The sequence below is a fragment of the Anser anser genome (assembly GCF_964211835.1).
Source record: "Anser anser genome assembly, chromosome: 5".
Lineage (NCBI taxonomy): Eukaryota > Metazoa > Chordata > Aves > Anseriformes > Anatidae > Anser > Anser anser.
In genome coordinates, this window is record NC_139725.1 from 27,210,335 (window position 1) to 27,230,703 (window position 20,369).

At 37.1% G+C, this 20,369-nt stretch overlaps 1 protein-coding gene across 4 annotated transcripts in view; it reads right to left on the reverse strand.

The window, feature by feature from the left end:
• The window catches only part of FMN1 (formin 1), a 211,846-nt gene that overhangs the window by 174,092 nt on the left and 17,385 nt on the right, over positions 1-20,369 (reverse strand). For 2 of the 4 annotated variants that reach the window (XM_083839384.1, XM_083839383.1), the window contains exons 4-5: positions 8,034-8,159; positions 3,946-5,966 (exon numbers count right to left, since the gene is read on the reverse strand). In XM_083839384.1, the coding sequence (XP_083695510.1) occupies positions 3,946-5,857 (1,912 nt within the window). In that variant the 5' untranslated portion in view covers positions 5,858-5,966; positions 8,034-8,159. Of the gene's footprint in view, positions 1-3,121; positions 3,167-3,945; positions 5,967-8,033; positions 8,160-20,369 lie in introns of all 4 variants that reach the window. The other 2 variants (XM_083839382.1, XM_083839381.1) reach the window with 2 other exon arrangements.

Consider the following 20,369-nt stretch of genomic DNA (forward strand, 5'->3'; position numbering starts at 1 on the left):
TGTTCACCTCTCTCCTTGTGGTTTAGTTTTCAACTTGCTTAGTGATCTGACTCAAAATACCAACAAGGACAAACACTAGAGTTGTTCCAATGGGGCCAAGGATAGTGAGAAAGGAGGCCTCTGCTGGGAGAAGGGAAGATAACACAGGGAGAATGGTCCTGTCCCTTTCAGTGGCACAGGCTCAGACATTTTCAGTTTCTCTACAGTGCTACTAACTTTCAGTTTCTGTTTTTGTCAGATATACTCTTCTCTCACAACTCCTAGGTATCACAGAAGGAGTAAATTTTCACTGGCTGGGGGACTGAGGTGACACCATTCATCTAATTTCTTCTCTTTCTTGCTTTCACCATTCCTCCTAACCAGTTCTTCATTCTTTTTACACCCCAGCACTAACATATACAAAAGAAAGCATGGTAAATGACCCATCCCAGGCTCTTTTGCTGACTCAAAGTGTGGTCATCATCCTGGAATAATGGGATGTCTTGGCTGAATTACCCAAAGTCATAGAGGCTATATCATAACCAGAGATTTTTAAGTTTCCTGCTCTGAATCAAATAACTACTAAAAACACCAGTAATCTTCCTCTCCCTTCAGATAATACTTAGTAAGACAACATATTGGTAGCATTCTCTATTAATTAAGTAAAGCAACTCTGAAAATTTTCTCCCTAGATTTTTCTCAGTGCAAATATTAACTTATAATTAACTGTTAACTTATAAATATTAACTTAAGAAAGAAGCACAGTCAGAAAGTGAAAGCTTTCAAAACATCTTTCCTTGAGACAGGTATTCAGATACATTGAGGACATTTATTTCTTGAAAGTCTTAATTTATTCCAAAGTTTTTATTTAGAATTTTAGTAATTCAAATGGAATTACTAAATGCAAATATAGGAACAGTAATTCATAGCCCCACTTTCAGAGAAAATTGCTAAATAATTATCATTGAAATACAAATTCTTCCCAGTTAACTATTAACCTGCTAAAATAAAAGCTGTGGCCTGTTCCCATGGCCAGCAGTTGCACTTCAACAGGAAGGTCCAGAAATCTGTACTTTCAAGTGAATTACTGATAGAACTTAGTGTAATGAAACAAGGAGATTTTTGCCATAAATATTTGCTGTAAAGAAACTGAACTTGCAGAAAAAGTGGAAGCAGATAAAGGCACTCTGCGTTAGCTAAATGTTACAGTTCTAGTTAATTGGAGAATATTCCTGTAGTCAGAGTGAAGAATTGTGATTTAAAACAATCGCAAAAGAGAATTAAAAGAAAATATGGGTAGAGCTGTATGAGTCCAATTTGTTATTTAAAATGCAAAACCTTAAGGTTTTGCACTTAAAATAATATTTTAATTCATACCTCAAATTACCTAAATACACAGGTAATGAAAGGTTCCAAATGCTTTGCAGTATTAAGTACTGCAGACTGGTAGTAATAAAGCTTTGGAGAGACTTTCATAAGACCAACATTTTTGACATGAAATAAAACCTTCAACCAAACCGACTGATAGTCAGCTGAACATCTCCATGACTCTTAGATTCATTGTAGATACTTACACAATTTAATACAGACGATGTGAGAGAAACCGTTTCACAACAGTACCCCAAAGACAAATCTGAACAATAGTCTTGGATTTGGATCTTCAGACATGGGAGGAGTCTGATAAGGATCAAAACAGGACTGCAAATTTACAGCTGTAAATCTTAATACCACTTATGTTGCCTAAACTTGGTGATGCTTCATTTGCCCTACTGTACTATAGACAATTACTTATTTCTTATGTTAGGTTACAGGAGAGGGGTACAACCAATGCTCTGTAAGAATGATTTCATCTCCAGTTCAGAACAAAATGGAAATTTAGAGTATCTCAGATCCAGAGACATATCTACAGTCTTCTATAGGGTAGTAAAGTAGGAAGCTCTTCCCTAAAGTTACAGATCTTCTGACACACGGGTAATAATGATGGCACTCGATCTTACATTAAAATGAAACAAAACAGAATAGTATTACATCTTTCAGAAAGTTGCACTGATATTTTATATCTGTACTAACATTGCAAGATGTAAACAAGAACTAAGGACTTGTTTTGTCTGCACTTTGTTCTCTTCACTAAGATGTTTCTGCTTAGTAGCTTGGATTTGCAGTCAACAGATGCTATTTGTATGCATGTTTTATTTTTCTTATGGAGTGCAGCACAATAGTTCCCCATCTGAGGATCCTAAATGATAAAGTAGTTAAAAATATTATTTAAAAAAAAAATATTTTTATTTATTTTTATAAAAATATTATTCTAAAGGGGTGATATTTTCTGCTGGTTTCATGAGGTAAACCAGCTCACCAAAACTTATGATCAGTACCACAAGTAACAAGAGGGATAGGACAATAGGAACCAAGGAAGAAAGGAAAGAACAAGAGCATAACACATATCTTTTTTTTTTTTTTCCAGCAGTAAGTGTTTACATTAGCTTTGTCAACTCATCAAACAGCACTCTAAATTTATACATAGTCTTGAGTGCAACTACAATTACAGAGCAACTTCTAGAAGCAGCACACATAAACACAAGTCTCATAGGCACCATTCAACACCCTTTGACTAAGGTAATGGCTTCACATTCCTACACACCTCCCCTTCTTCTTGTGCCGTGTCTTCCTCCCTGTTTTAGACTGTAGCACCCTATAACTCATCTTGCACCCTCTCTGGAAAGCACTTATTAAGACAGCCAGTGAAGCAATTTAGGTAACTAAAACAGCAAAAGATTAACCCACAAAAAGAGAGAAAGAGAGAAGAGAGGTTTTTTGTTCCATTTTTGTGAACTGGATCAGCCAAAGGTATGGCAAGAGACCCAAACTGGCTATGAAGGAAGGCAGGGTTGGGAGCATGTTTTGCACAAAAGGCTCAAGTCTAGATAAATACTAGAAAACAGATATAAAAGTGGTGGTTTTTTTTGTTTTGTTTTGTTTTGTTTTTGTTTGTTTGTTTGTTTTCCCCCCTTAAATTTGAGGCTGAAGAAAGTGATCTGATTTTCCTTGAAAAGTTTTAAGGTTGCAAATTAGGACCTCTTTTTCTTTTATAGGGAAATCTTATCGCCTTGCATTGTCAGCCCTCCCTAAAACACAGACCTACCTAAGCCACACCCAGACCACTGTGGAATTAGGTCCTTCAGCTTTCCTATTTCTCAGGAAAAAAAAGGATATAAATGTCAAAGTTCTAGCTAATAAAGCTAGCTGTATAGTATGTCATATATTCATGCATTTTTATATTCACAGTGTATGTATAAAACACCCATGCACTTTACTCCAGTGCTTTTTAACATGACTCTTGCATGCAGTCCTTTTAAAAACAAGCATTTTGTTGGTAGAGAATTTACATCAACCTCTTGTAACTAAATGGTCACAACACCAGTCCTATACTTAAGGCAATGTAAATTAGCTTGCTCATACAATATTCTATAAGTTAAGCCAAACAAACAAAAAAGAATGCTTTGGACAATAAAAGTTATGACAGCATTTTGACAGATTAAAACACAGGAAAAGGAGGAACTTTTTATATAGAAAAAACATCTATTTAAGATATTATCTTAGCTATTATATTAGGATATATTTCTTAGCTGAAAAATCATACACAGTTACTGATGAAATAAATAATAAAGTTTAACATGCTTCCTCTCTGTGTACCTATTTAACTTTGGTTAAATCATAATAGCTGATTTGGTAACAACAGCACTGAACATAATCTGACAAAAAAAAAAAAAAAGCATCTGAAAGCATATCCTGTATAGCTGTAACTTTTGTTTAAAAATTCAACAGCTTTTCACTCATTCTTTAAGCAGTGAAAAATAGTTTCAATGTAAACATTGATTATCATTAAAGGCTAATATTTTAAAAAGCTCTGATACTTTCATGCATGGTCAATTCTGCTAGGTTAGGAATATCTAAAATAGGACTGACCTGGGCAGAAATTCTGAGGTGTCCGAGTAGTGAATCTTCCTTGTAGAGTGCGCTTTTCAAAATGCCCTGCAGTTGCATTCTGATGTAGGCCCGGTTGTCTGATGGCAAATCCCAATTCTCCAGGTTCAGAAAACTTCAGATAAAACTGCGGCTCCAAATCATTGAAAGAGAGGTTTATAGCACCGTGCCTCCCACTGCAATAGTCACCGAACATAGGTTCGTCCTCGCCGTTCTGTGCAGGTAATGGGAGAATCCGATGATGCAGCTGTGGGCTAGGCAGTCTTGAAGATAATGGAGAAGGAATAGGTGACATTTGTTTGTGTGTATTAGATAGCGGATAGGAATTACTAAAAACATTACTCACAGCTATTAACGAGGGTGAATGCAGCCTTTTCTCTTCCAGTTTAAGATTATTACCTGTCTGAGAAGCATCAGGACCGTCACTTACAGGCAGGTTCAGAAATAAATGCTTGCTGCTTCCCCGGGATACCGTGGTTCTTTTCTCATATGTTGAGCCTGGCAGGTTTCTGTCTGCTGCTGTAATTTGTTGCAGTCTCTTCCATTCTGCAGCTTCATCTAAACTGTCACTCCGTATAACTTTCAGAAGAGCTTTATTGACTGCTCCCACAGGGTTGCATGACTCATCAGTAATGTGCACTCTCTCTGCTTTGTACTGCAAAACAGAGCCGTCTCGCTCCTCTTCCTGCTGCACACTGCTTTTAGAGTCTCCAGCAGCTTCATCTACCGAATATACACCAGTTCTTGATATAAACTCATTAGGTACTGCTGTGAGAACAGGAGAAGCGGTTTCTTTACCTTTGTGAAAATCAGATAAAGATTCTGCATGGGTTTGTGTGGCTTTTTTAACACAAGCTTCTGAATCCTGTACTTTCACAACAACTCCGATTGCTGCTTTCTCCTTGCATACCTGCTCGGTACATTTGTCTTTCAAGCTTTTAGCAGCTGCAGATTTACTTAATGTCTCTAGTTGGTTAGATAGATTGTCCTGAGATGGCTTTACCGAAGTGATACTGTGCTGTACATTCTTAACTTCAGGAATGCATTCTCCATTGTCCAATAGTTCAACTGCAACCATATCATTGCTGCCTTTTGATAGACAACTTGGTAAGTCGGCATCCAGTTTCATAACTTTGTTGCTTTCAAGAAAATACCCATCTTCTCTCTCTCTTTCTGGTTGAATACCAATTTCTAGTGGTAAGTCATCCTTACCTTTTACTGTTAGACAACTGGATGCAGAAAAAGAACTGGGAAAACTCCTGGTAGGAAATCCTGTGGGGGGCATCTTCTGATTTTCCTGTTGCATCCCTTGCCCAATCAGCAAAGAAGGATGTTGTTCATGCACCTTTTTTGCCCCTTTCCAGTGCCTGAATTCCTCAAAGCTCTCTTTCCTCCTATATTTACTCTTTTTTTTGCGATTAAAATTGTCACTACTTGTGGGATCCAGAAAGAATTCCTGCCGATATGTAAAACTGGAGTGGTCATCACCTCTAAGTTTTTGGACTCCAGAAACAGCCTGTTGCTTTCCCTCCTGTTGTCCTGTATCAAGGTTTGGAATATGATGTGATCTCAAAAGACTGGATAACAGTTTTTCCTTTTCAGTAGTTAGTCTGTACAGCTCGATGAGAATGTCTTTTGTTGTAGTTTGCTTGAAAATAATATCTCCAAACTGTTCATATGGCTGTTCTCTCATCTCCATTTCTGGCCGTTCCTGTACTTTATAGCAATTACAGAAACGTTTACTGGTTCTATCTAGAGTTACACAGCCCTTGTAAGTAAATCCTCTGACTTTTCCCTCTGGAAGATAGAAGCTGACATAACAAAGCTCCGTAATGGGTTTGTGCAATTGAAGGACAGCGTGCGTGCCTTCCATTATGCTTACCAAATTAGTCATTCATTTAAATTATATGCTAAGTGTATCAAAGCTTGCTTGCATGACATAGCGTGTGAGGCAGGGAATGGACAGAAGGCATCTGACTAATCTTCAACAATAATATTGTCTGCTGGAAAAAATAAAGAAAAGCCTGTCAAACTTGGTTATGGCAAATGTAATATGACAAATAACAAGCCTGCAGAAGCAAAATTTTCTCGCTCTTTTTTTTCCTCCCTGATACACATCTTTAACCTTGAGAAATCTGACACAAAAAGGATGATATTGCTAAAGCTCATATTTAGAGTCCTAATCCTTCTCCCATACATCAAGTCTGTGTCTCCAGGGTTCTCAGTCAATGCTCTTGGTTCCATAAGGCCACATGTTCACTGATATATCCATTTCAAACAGAATTTACTGTTTAATGCTGAAATCTATTGCTTCCTCTCTGTTAAAAGTTAACTTGCTCTTGAACATCTAGTTAAAAGAACCGTTCAAGCATATATGCTGTTTTTTTTTGTTTGTTTTATGTTTTTTAAACTCAGTAAAACCAGCACCATAACACCTTCAGTGTCATTAGCTATCATTACTTAGTTATCATTACACAGGAGAAAAAAAAAAGAAAATTTTCTTCCCATATCTATCTGTGAAACTGCCCTGACATCAAGAAAACTTGCAAGAAAAATAATATGTTTATTTGGTTAGTATATTCAGAGCAAAAGACCCATCAGATACAGAACTGCATAAATTTATTTTGATCCAAAATGCAATTGTGTTACTACAGGCAGATTTACTGAGCTTTGTTATTTCCTTTTCTTTGCATTGCATTTTCTTACTACAGATTGGATATACTTATATTCTTTTGATACACCATGATAGAAGTTAGTTTACTCTTTTTGAGAACTAAATTGTTTTTTTTATTCAGGAGGAACTCTGCTATCATAATCAAAGTGGTATTCTGCAGCCACTAGGAAATGCATAAGCATAATGAAAAGAGCTAAAGTTCCACAGCAAAACCTGCAGCACACAAAGCTGGAGAGCACCTGCTCCAAGGCTTCTCTTTGTTGGAAGGTGCAGTAATCACAGTTTTCAACTTTGAAAGTGTAAGTACAGCAGAACTTTCCATCATTTCTAAATAGTCAAACCTCAGGCAACAATAATTAAAGGAAGCTAACACATTACCATGTCATGTATTTCAGTTTTACATACTTTGTCAATATGCAAACAGTGTATCAGTTTGTAGAGCGTAGTGAGTTAGATATAAAATTATGCCATAACATTGTCAGAATAATTAGCAAACCGTAACTCTAAGAAGCAAGTGGCAATTACTCAAAACATCCTATTCTACTGGTAAGTAGTCATTTCTGCAGTGGTTTTGATCTAAATTTTAAAGCATCACATCTGTATTCTTTAAATAGTATTAAACTTTCTGTGTACTTTGAGTAAAAATGAAGTAATTTTCCATTTACTGAATGTCAGCAAAATTCTTAATGTGCATGCTTCAGAGGAGAGAGCCTAATGGGTAGAGCCTAACAGTGAGGAAAATCTTCATTACAGCCAGATCAGCTTCTTAATTCTGTTCACCAGCAGTCAATAGTTAGATGGCATTCAGAAAGCTGTGCTTTCTCTGATATAAGAAAGGGTAGAACAGGTACAAAACCTTTAGTCAGTACTTCTGTTGAAGACTGACTTCTTGTTTCATAGACATAAAACAATTTCTAAGAAAATTCTGCCTTACTCTTTCTTCTCGTATCCTTGTCTTAGCTCATTATCTGAGTTTAAAATACCGACAAGGCTGAGTACTGCCAAAAAGTGCATTTTCACTTTTTGTCCTCCTCATCTCCAGCTATGCACTCCTGCTGCCTCTCTGGTGTAGAAGCGAGTGCTCATGCAGCCACAGAGTGGGTGTGTCAGTGGCAGATGCATCCAAGAGTGGTTCTGCATATAGAAATAACAACCATCAAAGAACATTTTTTCCTTAGAGGAGACATCTTGAACTTACTCACTCTTCACCCAAGCAGAGAACAACACTTATGGGAGCAGTTTGCTAATACATCAACTCGGCCATAGCACCAAATTGCCCCTTGAGTCATCTACTGCGGCAAGCTCCATCAAATATGAGCTAGTTAACTTGTTGACATTTTCATAAATTAATACTCAGCAGCCTTGGCTAATGTATGCTGAGTCAGTTTTTACTTACAGGAGAACTTTACTCTGAGGAGTAGAATTTCAAGGGAGTGGCTGGGCAGAGAGATGGATGCCAAAGTCCATACTATGGTCCACTGGCAACATAGCGGTTAAACTAGGAAGCAGAAAGAATAGGTAGCTGGGAAAAAAAAAAATAAATAAAATGAGACTGGATTGCCCAAGTAGACCAAAAATCTATGCTTGGTATTGACTTAAGGAAGATGCTGCATAGAATCATAGGATATCCCAAGATGGAACGCACCCATAAGGATCATCGAGTCCAACTCCTGGCACCACAGAGGTCTACCTAAAAATTCAGACCATGTGACTAAGTGCACAGTCCAAATGCTTCTTAAATTCAGACAGGTTTGGTGCAGTGACTAGTTCACTGGGAAGCCTGTTCCAGTGTGCGACCACCCTCTCGGTGAAGAACCTCTTCCTGATGTACAGCCTAAACCTCCCCTGCCTCAGCTTGACACCATTCCCATGGGTCCTATCACTGGTCACTAAAGAGAATAGATCGGCGCCTTCCCCTCCACTCCCCCTCGTGAGGAAGCTGTAGACTGCGATGAGGTCTCCCCTCAGCCTCCTCTTTTCCAGGCTGAACAGGCCAAGTGACCTCAGCCGCTGCTCATACGTCTTCCCCTCTAGGCCCTTCGCCATCTTTGTAGCCCTTCTCTGGACACTCTCCAAAAGTTTAATGTCCTTTTTGTACTGTGGTGCCCAGAACTGCACACAGTACTCGAAGTGAGGCCGCACCAGCACAGAGTAGAGTAGAGCATCAAAACAAAGTATTTATCAGTGCATTTGCTTTAGAAAATAACAAAAGGGAGGGAGTTATAGGAAGAAAGGGAATTGTATTTAATACACAGAATAAATCAGGTCTGTGGTAGGTCCAATTTAATAGTCTTATCTAGGAAAAAAACTCTTGGTATTATATTAGTCAGAATTATCTTGTGTGTTCATTTGTTTCACCTCAGTTGGCTTGGCATTTTTTCACTGAAAGATGAAGTGATTACAAGGTAATATCATCATGGAAGCTATAGATCTAGAAGCTATAAACAGAAACATTATGATCAAACTGAATATCCTCAATTAACACGTACGATATTGAGTAATTCAGCTCAGTTCTTAGTAACACGTATGCATTTTTTTGGACAACGGAATATATGTGTAAAGGAGAGTATTTGCTAGCCCTTGTCTTTGCAACACAGATTTGCTGGGCTGTAACCCCAAAACACAAGCAGGTGCCCTAATCTAATCTGAGTTCTGATTGATTACATTACTGAAATAAGACCTGCAAGCTCCTCCTGAAGTCATATTGCAGCTAAAAGTGCAATTTATTTATTTATTTTAAGTTAGAAACAAATAAACCGTTTTCTAGACTTATTGTTTTAATCTTACTAACAACAACCTGTTAGGCCAGTTTGGGCCCATTTTGGAGGATACATCCTATCAGATCTCTTCTTGCTTGAACAAACTAACCATTGGGTTTGGTACACACATATTGACATATTAAAGAGTCTGTATCATCTCTGCCTTTCCAAAAGATCTGTTAAGTCTTCTAAAATTATGTAGCTTTGCTCAGATGTCTGTCTTTCACTGCACATGGGAGGTGGGGAGTTGAGTGGGGAAGACAACTGCAGGCCATGCTTTCAAAATAATAATTTTATATATATATATATATAATATATATATATATATCAATATCACCAGGACTGCAAAGAAAGTAAATTGGTTTAATTAAGCAAAATCCTAGGTAAAAAGAGTCAGTTCTCAAAAGTGCTGTTCAAAATGCACTCTTGGAAAGTCAGGTCCCCATGGCTGCAGTCCCTTCTCTCTATCAGGACATATCACCTCTGCTCAGCATGGCAGGTGCTGCTCCTTCTTCCCCTAATCTTTAGGCAAGCAAGAACTGGAACTCCTTACCTTCCCAGCCCTCCCCAATACCTGACTGTTATTAGGTGGCAGTGTGTTCCCGAGTACACTACTGGTAACTTCTGTGCTGTATTATACCGCTAATAACCAGACCAGAACAGAACGAACTTGGTCGAGAAAAGGCAGTAAAAACGTGGACAGAAGGATCCACAGAACAAGCTAGAAGAAACTGAAATGAAAGTGATTGCAATAAAATTTGTTAATTACTAAGCACAACTCGTCTGATAGAGATGAACTCCAGCATTTTGTTCTCTTGCTCACTCTCACAATTATCTGAGTTTTTTTTCAAACTATCATTTGACTTAATCATAAACATTATAATTGGAAAAATAAAAGGTGATTAGCTCTTCATGGAGAAAAATGTTACAGCTCCTCGCAGTTGGAAATTTCCAACTAGAAGTCTACGTTTTATTTACTGCATTGTGACAAAAATTTCAAAAGTTAGACTATTTGTTCATGCAATAGCTTGAACTATAATACGTGTTGTTAGCAATGCATGGTAGTTTAAAATACAATTATTTTCTACTTCGCTGTACAAATACTGAACTATCCTAGCAAAGAGTTGTTAAGACATAAGAAACACAGAGTCTATACCAGACACAGACATCTTCTATTAAATTTCAAATCTCATGCAATGGCATAGGGGAAGTATTAAAGCATATTAGAGCTTGCCAAAAAATTTGGATGAAACATAAAGGGATAGCACAGAACATAAGTTTGAAAGTCATTAAGTTAATCCACAATGCAGAGCTCGGCATACCAAAAATGGTTTTAAAACAAACGCAAAGCGTGATAAATATACAAAGAGATAAATTTAATTAAAATCACTAAGAAAAGCATGTTAAAATTCTTTGGATCTTTTACAATCTCTGGCTACATTATTCTGTCCAAATAATCCAACATAGGAAATGAAGTAATCTGAAATTCAGCTCCCGAAAACCCTGTCTCTGTGATCTGAAAAGAAGGAAATCTGAATGTGAAACTCTAAAACCATCACTTAAAAAGATACTCTATATGTGGTATGTAAAGTTAAAATTAAAGTTTCTGATGGACTGAATAACATGATGATGCCTCACTAGAAACAAATAGCCAAACTACCCTGTACTTGTTCCTGGACTTCATAGGCCACAGACTCATTTTGAAAGAACAGTAAAAAAACATATTACCTTTCCAGCACATGGGAGATGGAAAAAAAGAAATGATGGATTTAGAATCAATGCCTACTATTTATACTTAAAACTTATACTACACTTGAGCAGTCAGGTTGGGAAACAAACGCAAAATGCTTATATTATTCATACTATCTGGTCTCAAAAATTGTTTTGAAAAAAACTAGACCACAAAACTATAATTATATTGAAATTACTGACTTCAGTAATAGTTTAATTTCTGAAGTGATAAAAATATTTTTCCACATGCAATAGTAACTATCTCAGTCTTTTGTTTCAGAATTATCAAAATGTTTGGCTAAAAACAGTGAAGTTCTTCACCATAAAGCATCACAAATCCTGCAAATATTTTCAGTTGTACTCTTACTCCAAAAGTTCCTTTCTTCAGATTTTTGCTCTCATAATTTGAGCCAAGTGACCTTCAACACAATTTATCTACGTTACTTTCTGAATATAACCCAAAGCAACTCGGAAACACAACATAATTTGTACAAGTAGATTTTTTGTTGTTAGTACTCTATCTGTGCTAACACAACCTTTTGCAATTTTAGTTACAGAAAACAAGACCTTTCCCCCAACAAAGAATTAGATTGACATGAATGTTCTCATCCTTCTGTAGCCTACTTCAATTTAGCAAAGCAAGATGTTGCTTTTTCTGACACAACTGCGTCAGCAAGTTAAAAAAAGAAAAAAAGACACACAGCGTGTCCTCATGACTACTAAAACTGTGTTGGCAGAGTTCAGCCACATCATAGGATGTATTAATTACCTTTCTCAAGTACATGTTTGAATTAATTTTCAACAAGTTACCAGATGAGATTTCCATCACAAACTCTTCCATTTGACTGTTTTAAGAGGTAGTTAATAAAAAATCTGCAATAGATATTGTAAATATGAAAAAACCTTAATCTAATGAGCAGTAAACCAGCGGACCTTAAAGGAAAGAAAGAGCATGGACAAGCTGTACACATATCCCAGTGAAATCATTCTTAACACAATAACAGTCTGCTTGAAACAGGATGCTTCAAGAAGTACAGCATCTGAACCAATAAACCCCTCTGCACTTCAGTCAGGATTTTACATTCTCCATCTTGCTTCTGGGCACTCAGCAGGGAAAGAACCAACAGAACAGATGAGTCAGTCATCTTGCTTCCAGTGATTTTGGACTGTAACAGCATTTTCTGACACTGAAGGCAAATTGCAAGGAAAGTATCACTAAAAACATTGCATTCCAGATAAAGACATGTTCATCATAACAGATTTGAAGCAAAGTGACTTTTCCAAGATTAAATAATATAAGAGGTTTTTCTAAGTGATGGCAACAGCAACTCTTATAAAATTTAATGATATTAAATGGGTTCAATCCATTGTATCATAACCAAAATTATATTTGTCACTTCTTGCTCCATTCTTCCAGCTTTGCTTGCAAAAACAAGCGCCTTTAATTCATTTTATTTTTAACTGAGATTTTCCTTGCGAAAAACATTTCAAGAGGCAATACTTGGCATGGAAAATTGAATCTAAAATAACTGAAGTGTCACAAAGTTGTAGCTGAAAATAGTCTTACAATGAAAAATGCCTGAACAACTTCAATGTAGATTTTAGTAATCAGTCCTGCTGTTATATAAGAAAAACAAATTTATTTTACATCATGGGTGAAACATGAAGACTCTCCATTTTGCATAAGAATCTTCATTTTGCATGATACACGAAATACCAGCCAGACTTTGTTGCAAACAACAGTATTGACCCTCACATCTCTCTGGAACAAAACATGTGGACCTAAGAGATATCACGGCACTTTGGGCAACCTGGTCTAGTGGGAGGTGCCCCTGCCAACAGCGGGGGGGGGGGGGGGGGGGGGGCGGCGTGGAATTAGATGGTCTTTATGGTCCCTTCCAACCCAAACCATTCTATGATTCTGTTTCAGAGAATGAGGCTGCCCTCCTGGCCCAGGTCCATCAGTCAATCCAGCAACTACAGTTAATTAATCTTAGTTAAGGAAGATAGAAAAGTCATTTTCACAATACTCCAGGCCGTATTTTCTTAAATGATACATAAGGAAAATGAAAATCAGTTGAGGATACTTATGAAAAATTTAGAAAGTTTAGGGTACCAGATACAATATTATCATGACAAATTGACTTATGCTTTCACCTTGTCTAGAAGATACATGCATGGACTGTATGAACATGAATTCAAAGGGATTAAAAAAGATATTTATAAACAAAATAACCCAAACTGTCCTCACTGGTAAGAGAAGAGTATTTTGCCAAATCTGGAAATTAAAATGAATGTTACAACTATGTCAACTATTTTTAAAAAAATACAGGGTTTATTACTCAACAACAGTATTAAACGGATATTTTGTGATTTATTATTTATGCATTAGTGTAATATAATGTGTATATAATTATAACATATATATTATACAATTATAATGTAATATAATACACCTTGCTCTAATAACTCTTCCTACAACTTTATGTGCCTAAGATGAATACTCTCAATAAAATAATCTTTGTAAGTTAAAACTGACAACCATTCCAGGACATGTGTACAGAGGCATGTGGCTAACATTCAGCTGAATTCGTATAGAGCTTGAAAAAATAATTACAAGCAAGAAGAAACATTTTTTGCCTCAGGAAACAGGTCTTAACAAAAAGCTGTACAATTACTAGTCAACTGATTTTCAAGAAATAAACAAAATAAAAGCCATAACAGACCTAAAGAGTTTGCACAAACCTCTACTCATATGTCTAAAAATGTAATCATTGCATATTTCAACAGAAAAACATATTTTCAAGAAAAGTAAAACAGAAATTGACATTAATAGCAAACAAAATAATATAAACTTGCAAGATCATCTTTACATATTTTAGAATTCAGTCATCAACTGCACGCATGACTTTTTGCCATAGATCAATTTTAACGCAGGTAAATATTTCCTTACAAAATAGAACATTTTTTATTTCATACATTGTCTATGATTAAGTTTTATAGGCTACACAGTAGGTTATTTCCACTTCTGGCAGCATGTACAGGATATTTCTACAGGGGAAAAACAAACAGCAACCTAAATGAAAAATATATTTTTTTTTAATAGAAGAATTGTCTTCTTGTTAATCTTTGTCCAAAAGCTTTAAGTTTGATTGTTCAAACTGCAAACTCTCCAGGTAAGAGCTGCATCTCATAATGTTTTTAATAAATTGGCTTGCAAATACCTAATATTGATCAGAATATCTTTTTCAGGTATGGTTTGAAGAAGTAACGTCTGGGAAATATCTTTACAAATAGAATACTGAATGTGCTTTATAAGTAATTTCTCTAAAACAATCAACTTGTGTCAAACCTTAAAACTTTATTAACATATCTTATTTCATTTTAATCTGGTTTTAGTTTTACATTCTTATACACTCCAGAAAGGACCCTGTGATATTACTGTGGGGCAAAATAGACCAGTGTATTTTGTTGTATGCATACCAGCTAAAGGATCCAAGTTGGTGAGATTATTGCTACAAATAGCTCACCGGTTTGTATCATGTATCATCTTTTTCTTTGTTAAACCAAGACACTAGATTTGTATTCATTTAATGCCCATGCCTGTTAGTGCCATGCTAATGTTTAAAACAAGTATTTAGTATACTGTCTTTCAGATCAAAAGGTCTTTCACCAAACATCACTTTCAGAGACACTTTTGGTTTAAAATATTCTGAGCTTTAAACCCAATATAATATATAAGGAAAGCCAAGGAGAAGAAAAATAAAAGGATATGATACCGCCGATTTTTGAGGTATCTCATGAGCATGGATAATAATTCTAGGTGCAAAAGTCTGGACCAACTACTAAAGAAAATGCATGTGCTAAGGAAGTTTCAGTAGAGAAGACAGAACAGAAACAGAATTTAAAATAATAACAACTGAAAACAAACAAAAAAAAACTTGTAATAACAAATTTTTATACCTTTAGAAGAACTCCCCAATTAAAATCCAGTGATCTTTGCATAAGGAAAGATCAAAGATGCTGTCCCATACTAAGTTCTTAGGACAATATTGAAACATTTGACAAGTTAAACCTATTTTTAACTGTGCATATTTTAAATATTTCATAAATATTTCATAAAAACTTGAAATTACTTGAGCCTTAAAGAATATCAGGTTGCTTCAAAAATAACCTTCATCATCCAGTTTTTGAAAATCTTGGCTGTACTGGGATGAAATGGGTTGTAATGACTTGTGATGATCATGTTAATACTTCAAAGGAGGAAGTGTTACAGGAGAGAACTATGGTTGTAGTTGTTTTCTTTAGTTCAACTTTCTGATGACACCATTTCACAGGTGAATGTTTTTGACATATAACTCCAATTTACAAAAAGTTATAAACTCAAGGGCTACCCATCTGAGAGGATAGATTACAGGTTTTCTATAGGCCTGTCAAACAAATACATGAAGTAACAACTTGCATACATACAACATTTAGTCTGTTGTATGTGTCCTGTTTTAAGTACAAATGAACAGTAAAAAAAGAAGTACTGAAAATGGTTGACTGCTTCTATGTCCTTGTGGTTTGCTTGGCCTGTGTCCTTACATAGACGACCATTCACATGGAGCTTTTATAAAATTCAGCTAGTCTGTCAACTGGCAAATCTGGCACCTCTTTAACAATGTTTTTTAACAACATTTAAAAATATTTATAAAACTCAAGAGATTAAACAGGCTGCATAGATCTCCCAATTGGTTCTAACTATAGCAACAAGACAAACCTCATGGCAAAAAAAAAAAAAAAGGCAGAAAGATTAAAATACAGACAGTATTTCCATGTAATGAGCCCAAAAACACAGGATAAAAAGAACAGCTTTGAGAAAAATGTCAGCTTAGATCTTACGCATTTTACTTCGAGATCTCACTAGTACCATTTAAAATAATTTAAAATCATTTGTAAGATTGAATGGTGTTAAATGGAGGACAAAAGAACTTCAATATTAAGACTTAACAGCTCTTGCATAATTTTCTAAGGGCCCAACTCAACAAAATACATGTGGTCTTCTGGAGGTACTAAGCCCTCTATTGTGACTACACAGGATTGGATTGAAAATCAAGTGGAACATCTGAACTAATGATTAGTGGTCGAACCTTCCATGGAAAGGGAAGAAGCTGCAGTATCTGCATGGCTGGGAAACACAGTCACTTGGATAAGAACTCTTGCAGCACATTTTGTAGGCTTTCTTTTCCTCTTCTCAGACTAAGACTCACTCAGTGCTAAGACTCACTATCCATGTTGAATCTCTACTGTGACAATATTCACGTGGAGTAAAATCACAAGCAATAACTGACTTTTTGTGCTTGGTCATTAAAACAGTAATGTATTTCTTCCATCTATTACCTCCAAGTATGAGCAAATAAACATGGACAGTCAAAACCAGCAATGATAACAATGCTATATGATTATTAGTAGTAACAAAGAGGGGTTAGGCATGAAGGAATAGTGCATAAAAATATAAAATATATTGAAACAGTAGAAATAATTCACATCTATTGTTCAGGTTCTGTTGAGTTATAGCTACTTGATCTTTTCATGATGGACAGTTTCCTGCCTTTTTGGTGCTCATCATGATAATGGAATACACATCCAGATTTTATGTTTAAAAAGTCCTATAAGATAAAAGCTAGAAGAAGAATACATTTCATACCGAAATAGCCAAAGCACAATCAAAAGCTGACAAATGTTCTCAGATGTCAGGAAGACTGGGTGGAGAAAGGGATGCAAAGATCTTTGAAAAGAGCAACACAAGAGGCACATGGAGATTTCTTTCATTCAGTCCTTAAATATGACAGTAAAGCAAAGAGCAGAAAGCTGCCCCACCCTAGAACCTTAACAAAGACCTCTTATGATTGTCCTCACTTTCCTTTTTCTACTTTTGAGTTCTCTGTAGAGCATCTCATTTGGGGATATTTCAAAAGGCTATTTTTCTCTTTTGGTTCCACTTTCAAACATTATATGCACATAACCTAAAAAAGGATCAAAGCGTCAGAAAGGATCACTTTATTAAATGGTATTGTAGAAGTCCAAGATTTCATGCTTCTTTACATAGGCAAGTCATCAAGAGTTCTTCTCAAATAAAGCTTAAAAATATTTCCCCCTCCCACCTATTTTTTTTTTTTTCTGCCAGAGAAAATAAGGAATATTAGTCTTTTACAAAACCAAACCAAACCCACAAACCAGTAGTTCTTCATACCCCAGACAGAACTGGTCCTTCACCACATTTTTATATCCTGACAAATGTCAGCATGAAGTTGATGTTCATTACATTGACATTTATTTTGAAATGTTACCGTCTCTCAGTACTGTTTGATACTTTTCTATAGACTCCACAAAAGGAAAAGGTCTTCTCTGGCCTCTAGTTGCTAAGCTTTCTCAGAGGGAGATTTTCTCTAATTTATCATCTTCTGGTAATAAATTATTTTCTTCTTTGAAAATTATTAACAGATCATTTTAAATTAAGTTAACAAGGATTGATAGAGGGATCCTGTATACTCTACAGATATGAAAAAGTGAAAATAGAGATCTGTAGTATTAATTCAAATAATTTATCTACTTTGAAATGGTCCTTAAGAAATTAAAAGGAAAAAAATAAAATTTTCTGGAAATTCCTGTCTATGCAAGAAAACCTCTACAGAGATAACTTACTTTTACCTATGCTTTAGCTTTTTCATAACGACTTACAAAATATTAGGGAAACATTTACTTGCTGCTCACTACTTACTATGTGATTATTTCACCTATGCCCATGTAGCTGTGCATGCTTCACCATATATAAAAAACACAAGAAAACGTGCATGTTCATGGCACTTGTTTTTAATGAGATAGGTTTCAGCCAAGTCAAAACTAATTTCCATTGTTAAAAAGACACTTCACAAGATGGTTTGATTTCATACCACATTACAACTCTCTATCCCTAGACATTCTGTCTGCAGTCATTCAAATTAAGTTAATGATGTTATGGGTTGACAGCTTCTTTAGAAATATAAAAAGCACTCCTTCCTCCCTTCCACTCTCCATTTAATCCAAAGTGACTGAGCTGTTTCTGCTGAAACTTACCAAAACAAGCCAATTCACCTGCAAGCACAGGCCAAGCTACCTGGAAGTTTCAGAATGTTTTGTAAGTGGTTTACCAACACTCCATACAAATATTAATTATGTACTTGTAGAAGTATCTTTAAATGAGTACTTAATGGTTTGTTGATAACATTTACACAAGACATTTCTACAAGTAAAATTACCATTAAACAGCTGTGAACAATTGAAAGGTTGGAGGGAAATAAGTGATTAAAATTAGAACATTAACCAAAGAATCTCTATCATTTCTCAGCAATCTTTTACATTGATTAATTTCCTGGGAAGTTCCAGGAAAGTAAGGATCCATTATGATTACTGCTACACTCTTGGGGAAACAAAGACCACCAGACACCACCCCGAAACAAGCAGGACTCAGCATATACAGTTGCCAGACCACAGTCTGTCAGCTAGATGATAACGTGATTTATTATTGCATCTGAAGGAAGGAGAGTGTGTTTTAGTTGCCTTTGTATGATGATACCCTTCATCAGGAGAAGGGTTTATCCATAAGGTCAGTATGGGTCCTTTTAACAGTTTTCCATCTCGTAAAAAGTAGTTGCAAATGTCATTATACTAATACATTCTGCTTTGGGTAACAGTCAAGTAGTCTCATCTGCAACTGTGACTGCCACGAGCTTTACAATATACAGTAACAGATTGTCTGAACGCTCTAAATATTGATCGCATGTCTCCCACTCATCTGCCCTCCTGAGTGCACGAAGGGATTTGCATCCATCAAATGCTACAGGGTTACAGCAATCCATTTCCCACTTCGCTGACTCTATCCCATACATCAGACTAGAAGAAAGTGAGAATATAGTTTTAAGAGTTATTTTGGGTTGGGGGAAGGGGGGGGGGGGGTGAGTAAACCGGTAACAAACTTACATTAATAGTGCTGACAGGAAAGGAGGAGGGAGGAAAGCAACGGGCTTACCTAGAGGGCTGCAGGAAAAGCTCAGAGGTGCCAGCTCTTGAGTTACCGCAGAAGCTGTTTATAAACAAGCAGAGAGCGAGCAGGCGGGAGATGCTCACGAAGACTAAACGGCTCCCTTCTCCCCAGCCCCCCTCGAGCAAGCCTTTTCATTTTTCCAATCCCTTCGAGTACCGCAGGGGAAGGCACTGCAGGGAGCGGGCAGGCGGGCAGCAGGGCGGTAGGCGAGCGAGCGGAGGGCGGGCATTACCTTGCGCGGAGCCGAGCCGAGCCGAGCCGGGCGCCCGATGCTGCGGGGCTGGCCAGGGCCGGGGGCGCCGGGCGGAGGGCTGCTCGCGGCCCCCGCTGCTGCCCGACCCCGGTCCCGGCTCCCCCCGTCCCGGCTTGCCGTGGAGCTAACGCTGCGAGGCTGCTTGGGTCACAAAGCGCCGCTGTGAGACCCGCCGAGGCCGCCCCCACCCCGAGAGACGCCGCTGCCCGGAGAGGAGCCGCCGCAGCGGCAGCGGGCTCGGGCTGCCAGCCCTTTGCCGAGCGCCCCTGGAAGAGGCGAATGACAAAAGAGGCTGGCTTTCTGAACCGCCTCAGAAAGCAGCCAGCTATTTTAAGGTGCAGAATTGTAGATGGAGCAAGAAAAACTACAAACAAACTGGTCTGCTGCTCTGATTATTTTTCTGCAAATAACCTTCCTGCCATGTTCGCTGAAAGTCCTCCATCTATCTGCAGGGCACCACAGCAGAAGGGCTTGGGTGAAGCATGCTTAGATGGAAAGAACTGAGATGGTTCAAAAGCAACAGAGTTAAGGTTAAAATATTTACATCAGGCAATCGAGAGAAAATGTGCGTTGATTCCCATTTGGGTTTAAGACCATTATCAATGCTGAGACATTACAAGGAAATACCATTTCTCACTGTAGCTTACAGCCTGCTGAAAATGTCACGTTTGCTTCTGCTGAGTTCATTAATACATAATACATTCTAATAAATGCTTTAATTAGCTCACTGTGCAGATCTCAAAATGTGATATTATTTAACAGAAATTACCTACCTTTACTTGAAACACCAGGGATCTTCAGATTCCTATCACTTCAGGATACTTACAGCATCAAAAGGAACCCACTTGGAATCTCAGAGTTTTATCCTTTCAACCTGAAATCTTCTGACCATCAACTGATTGCCTATAGCAAAATACTAGCTCA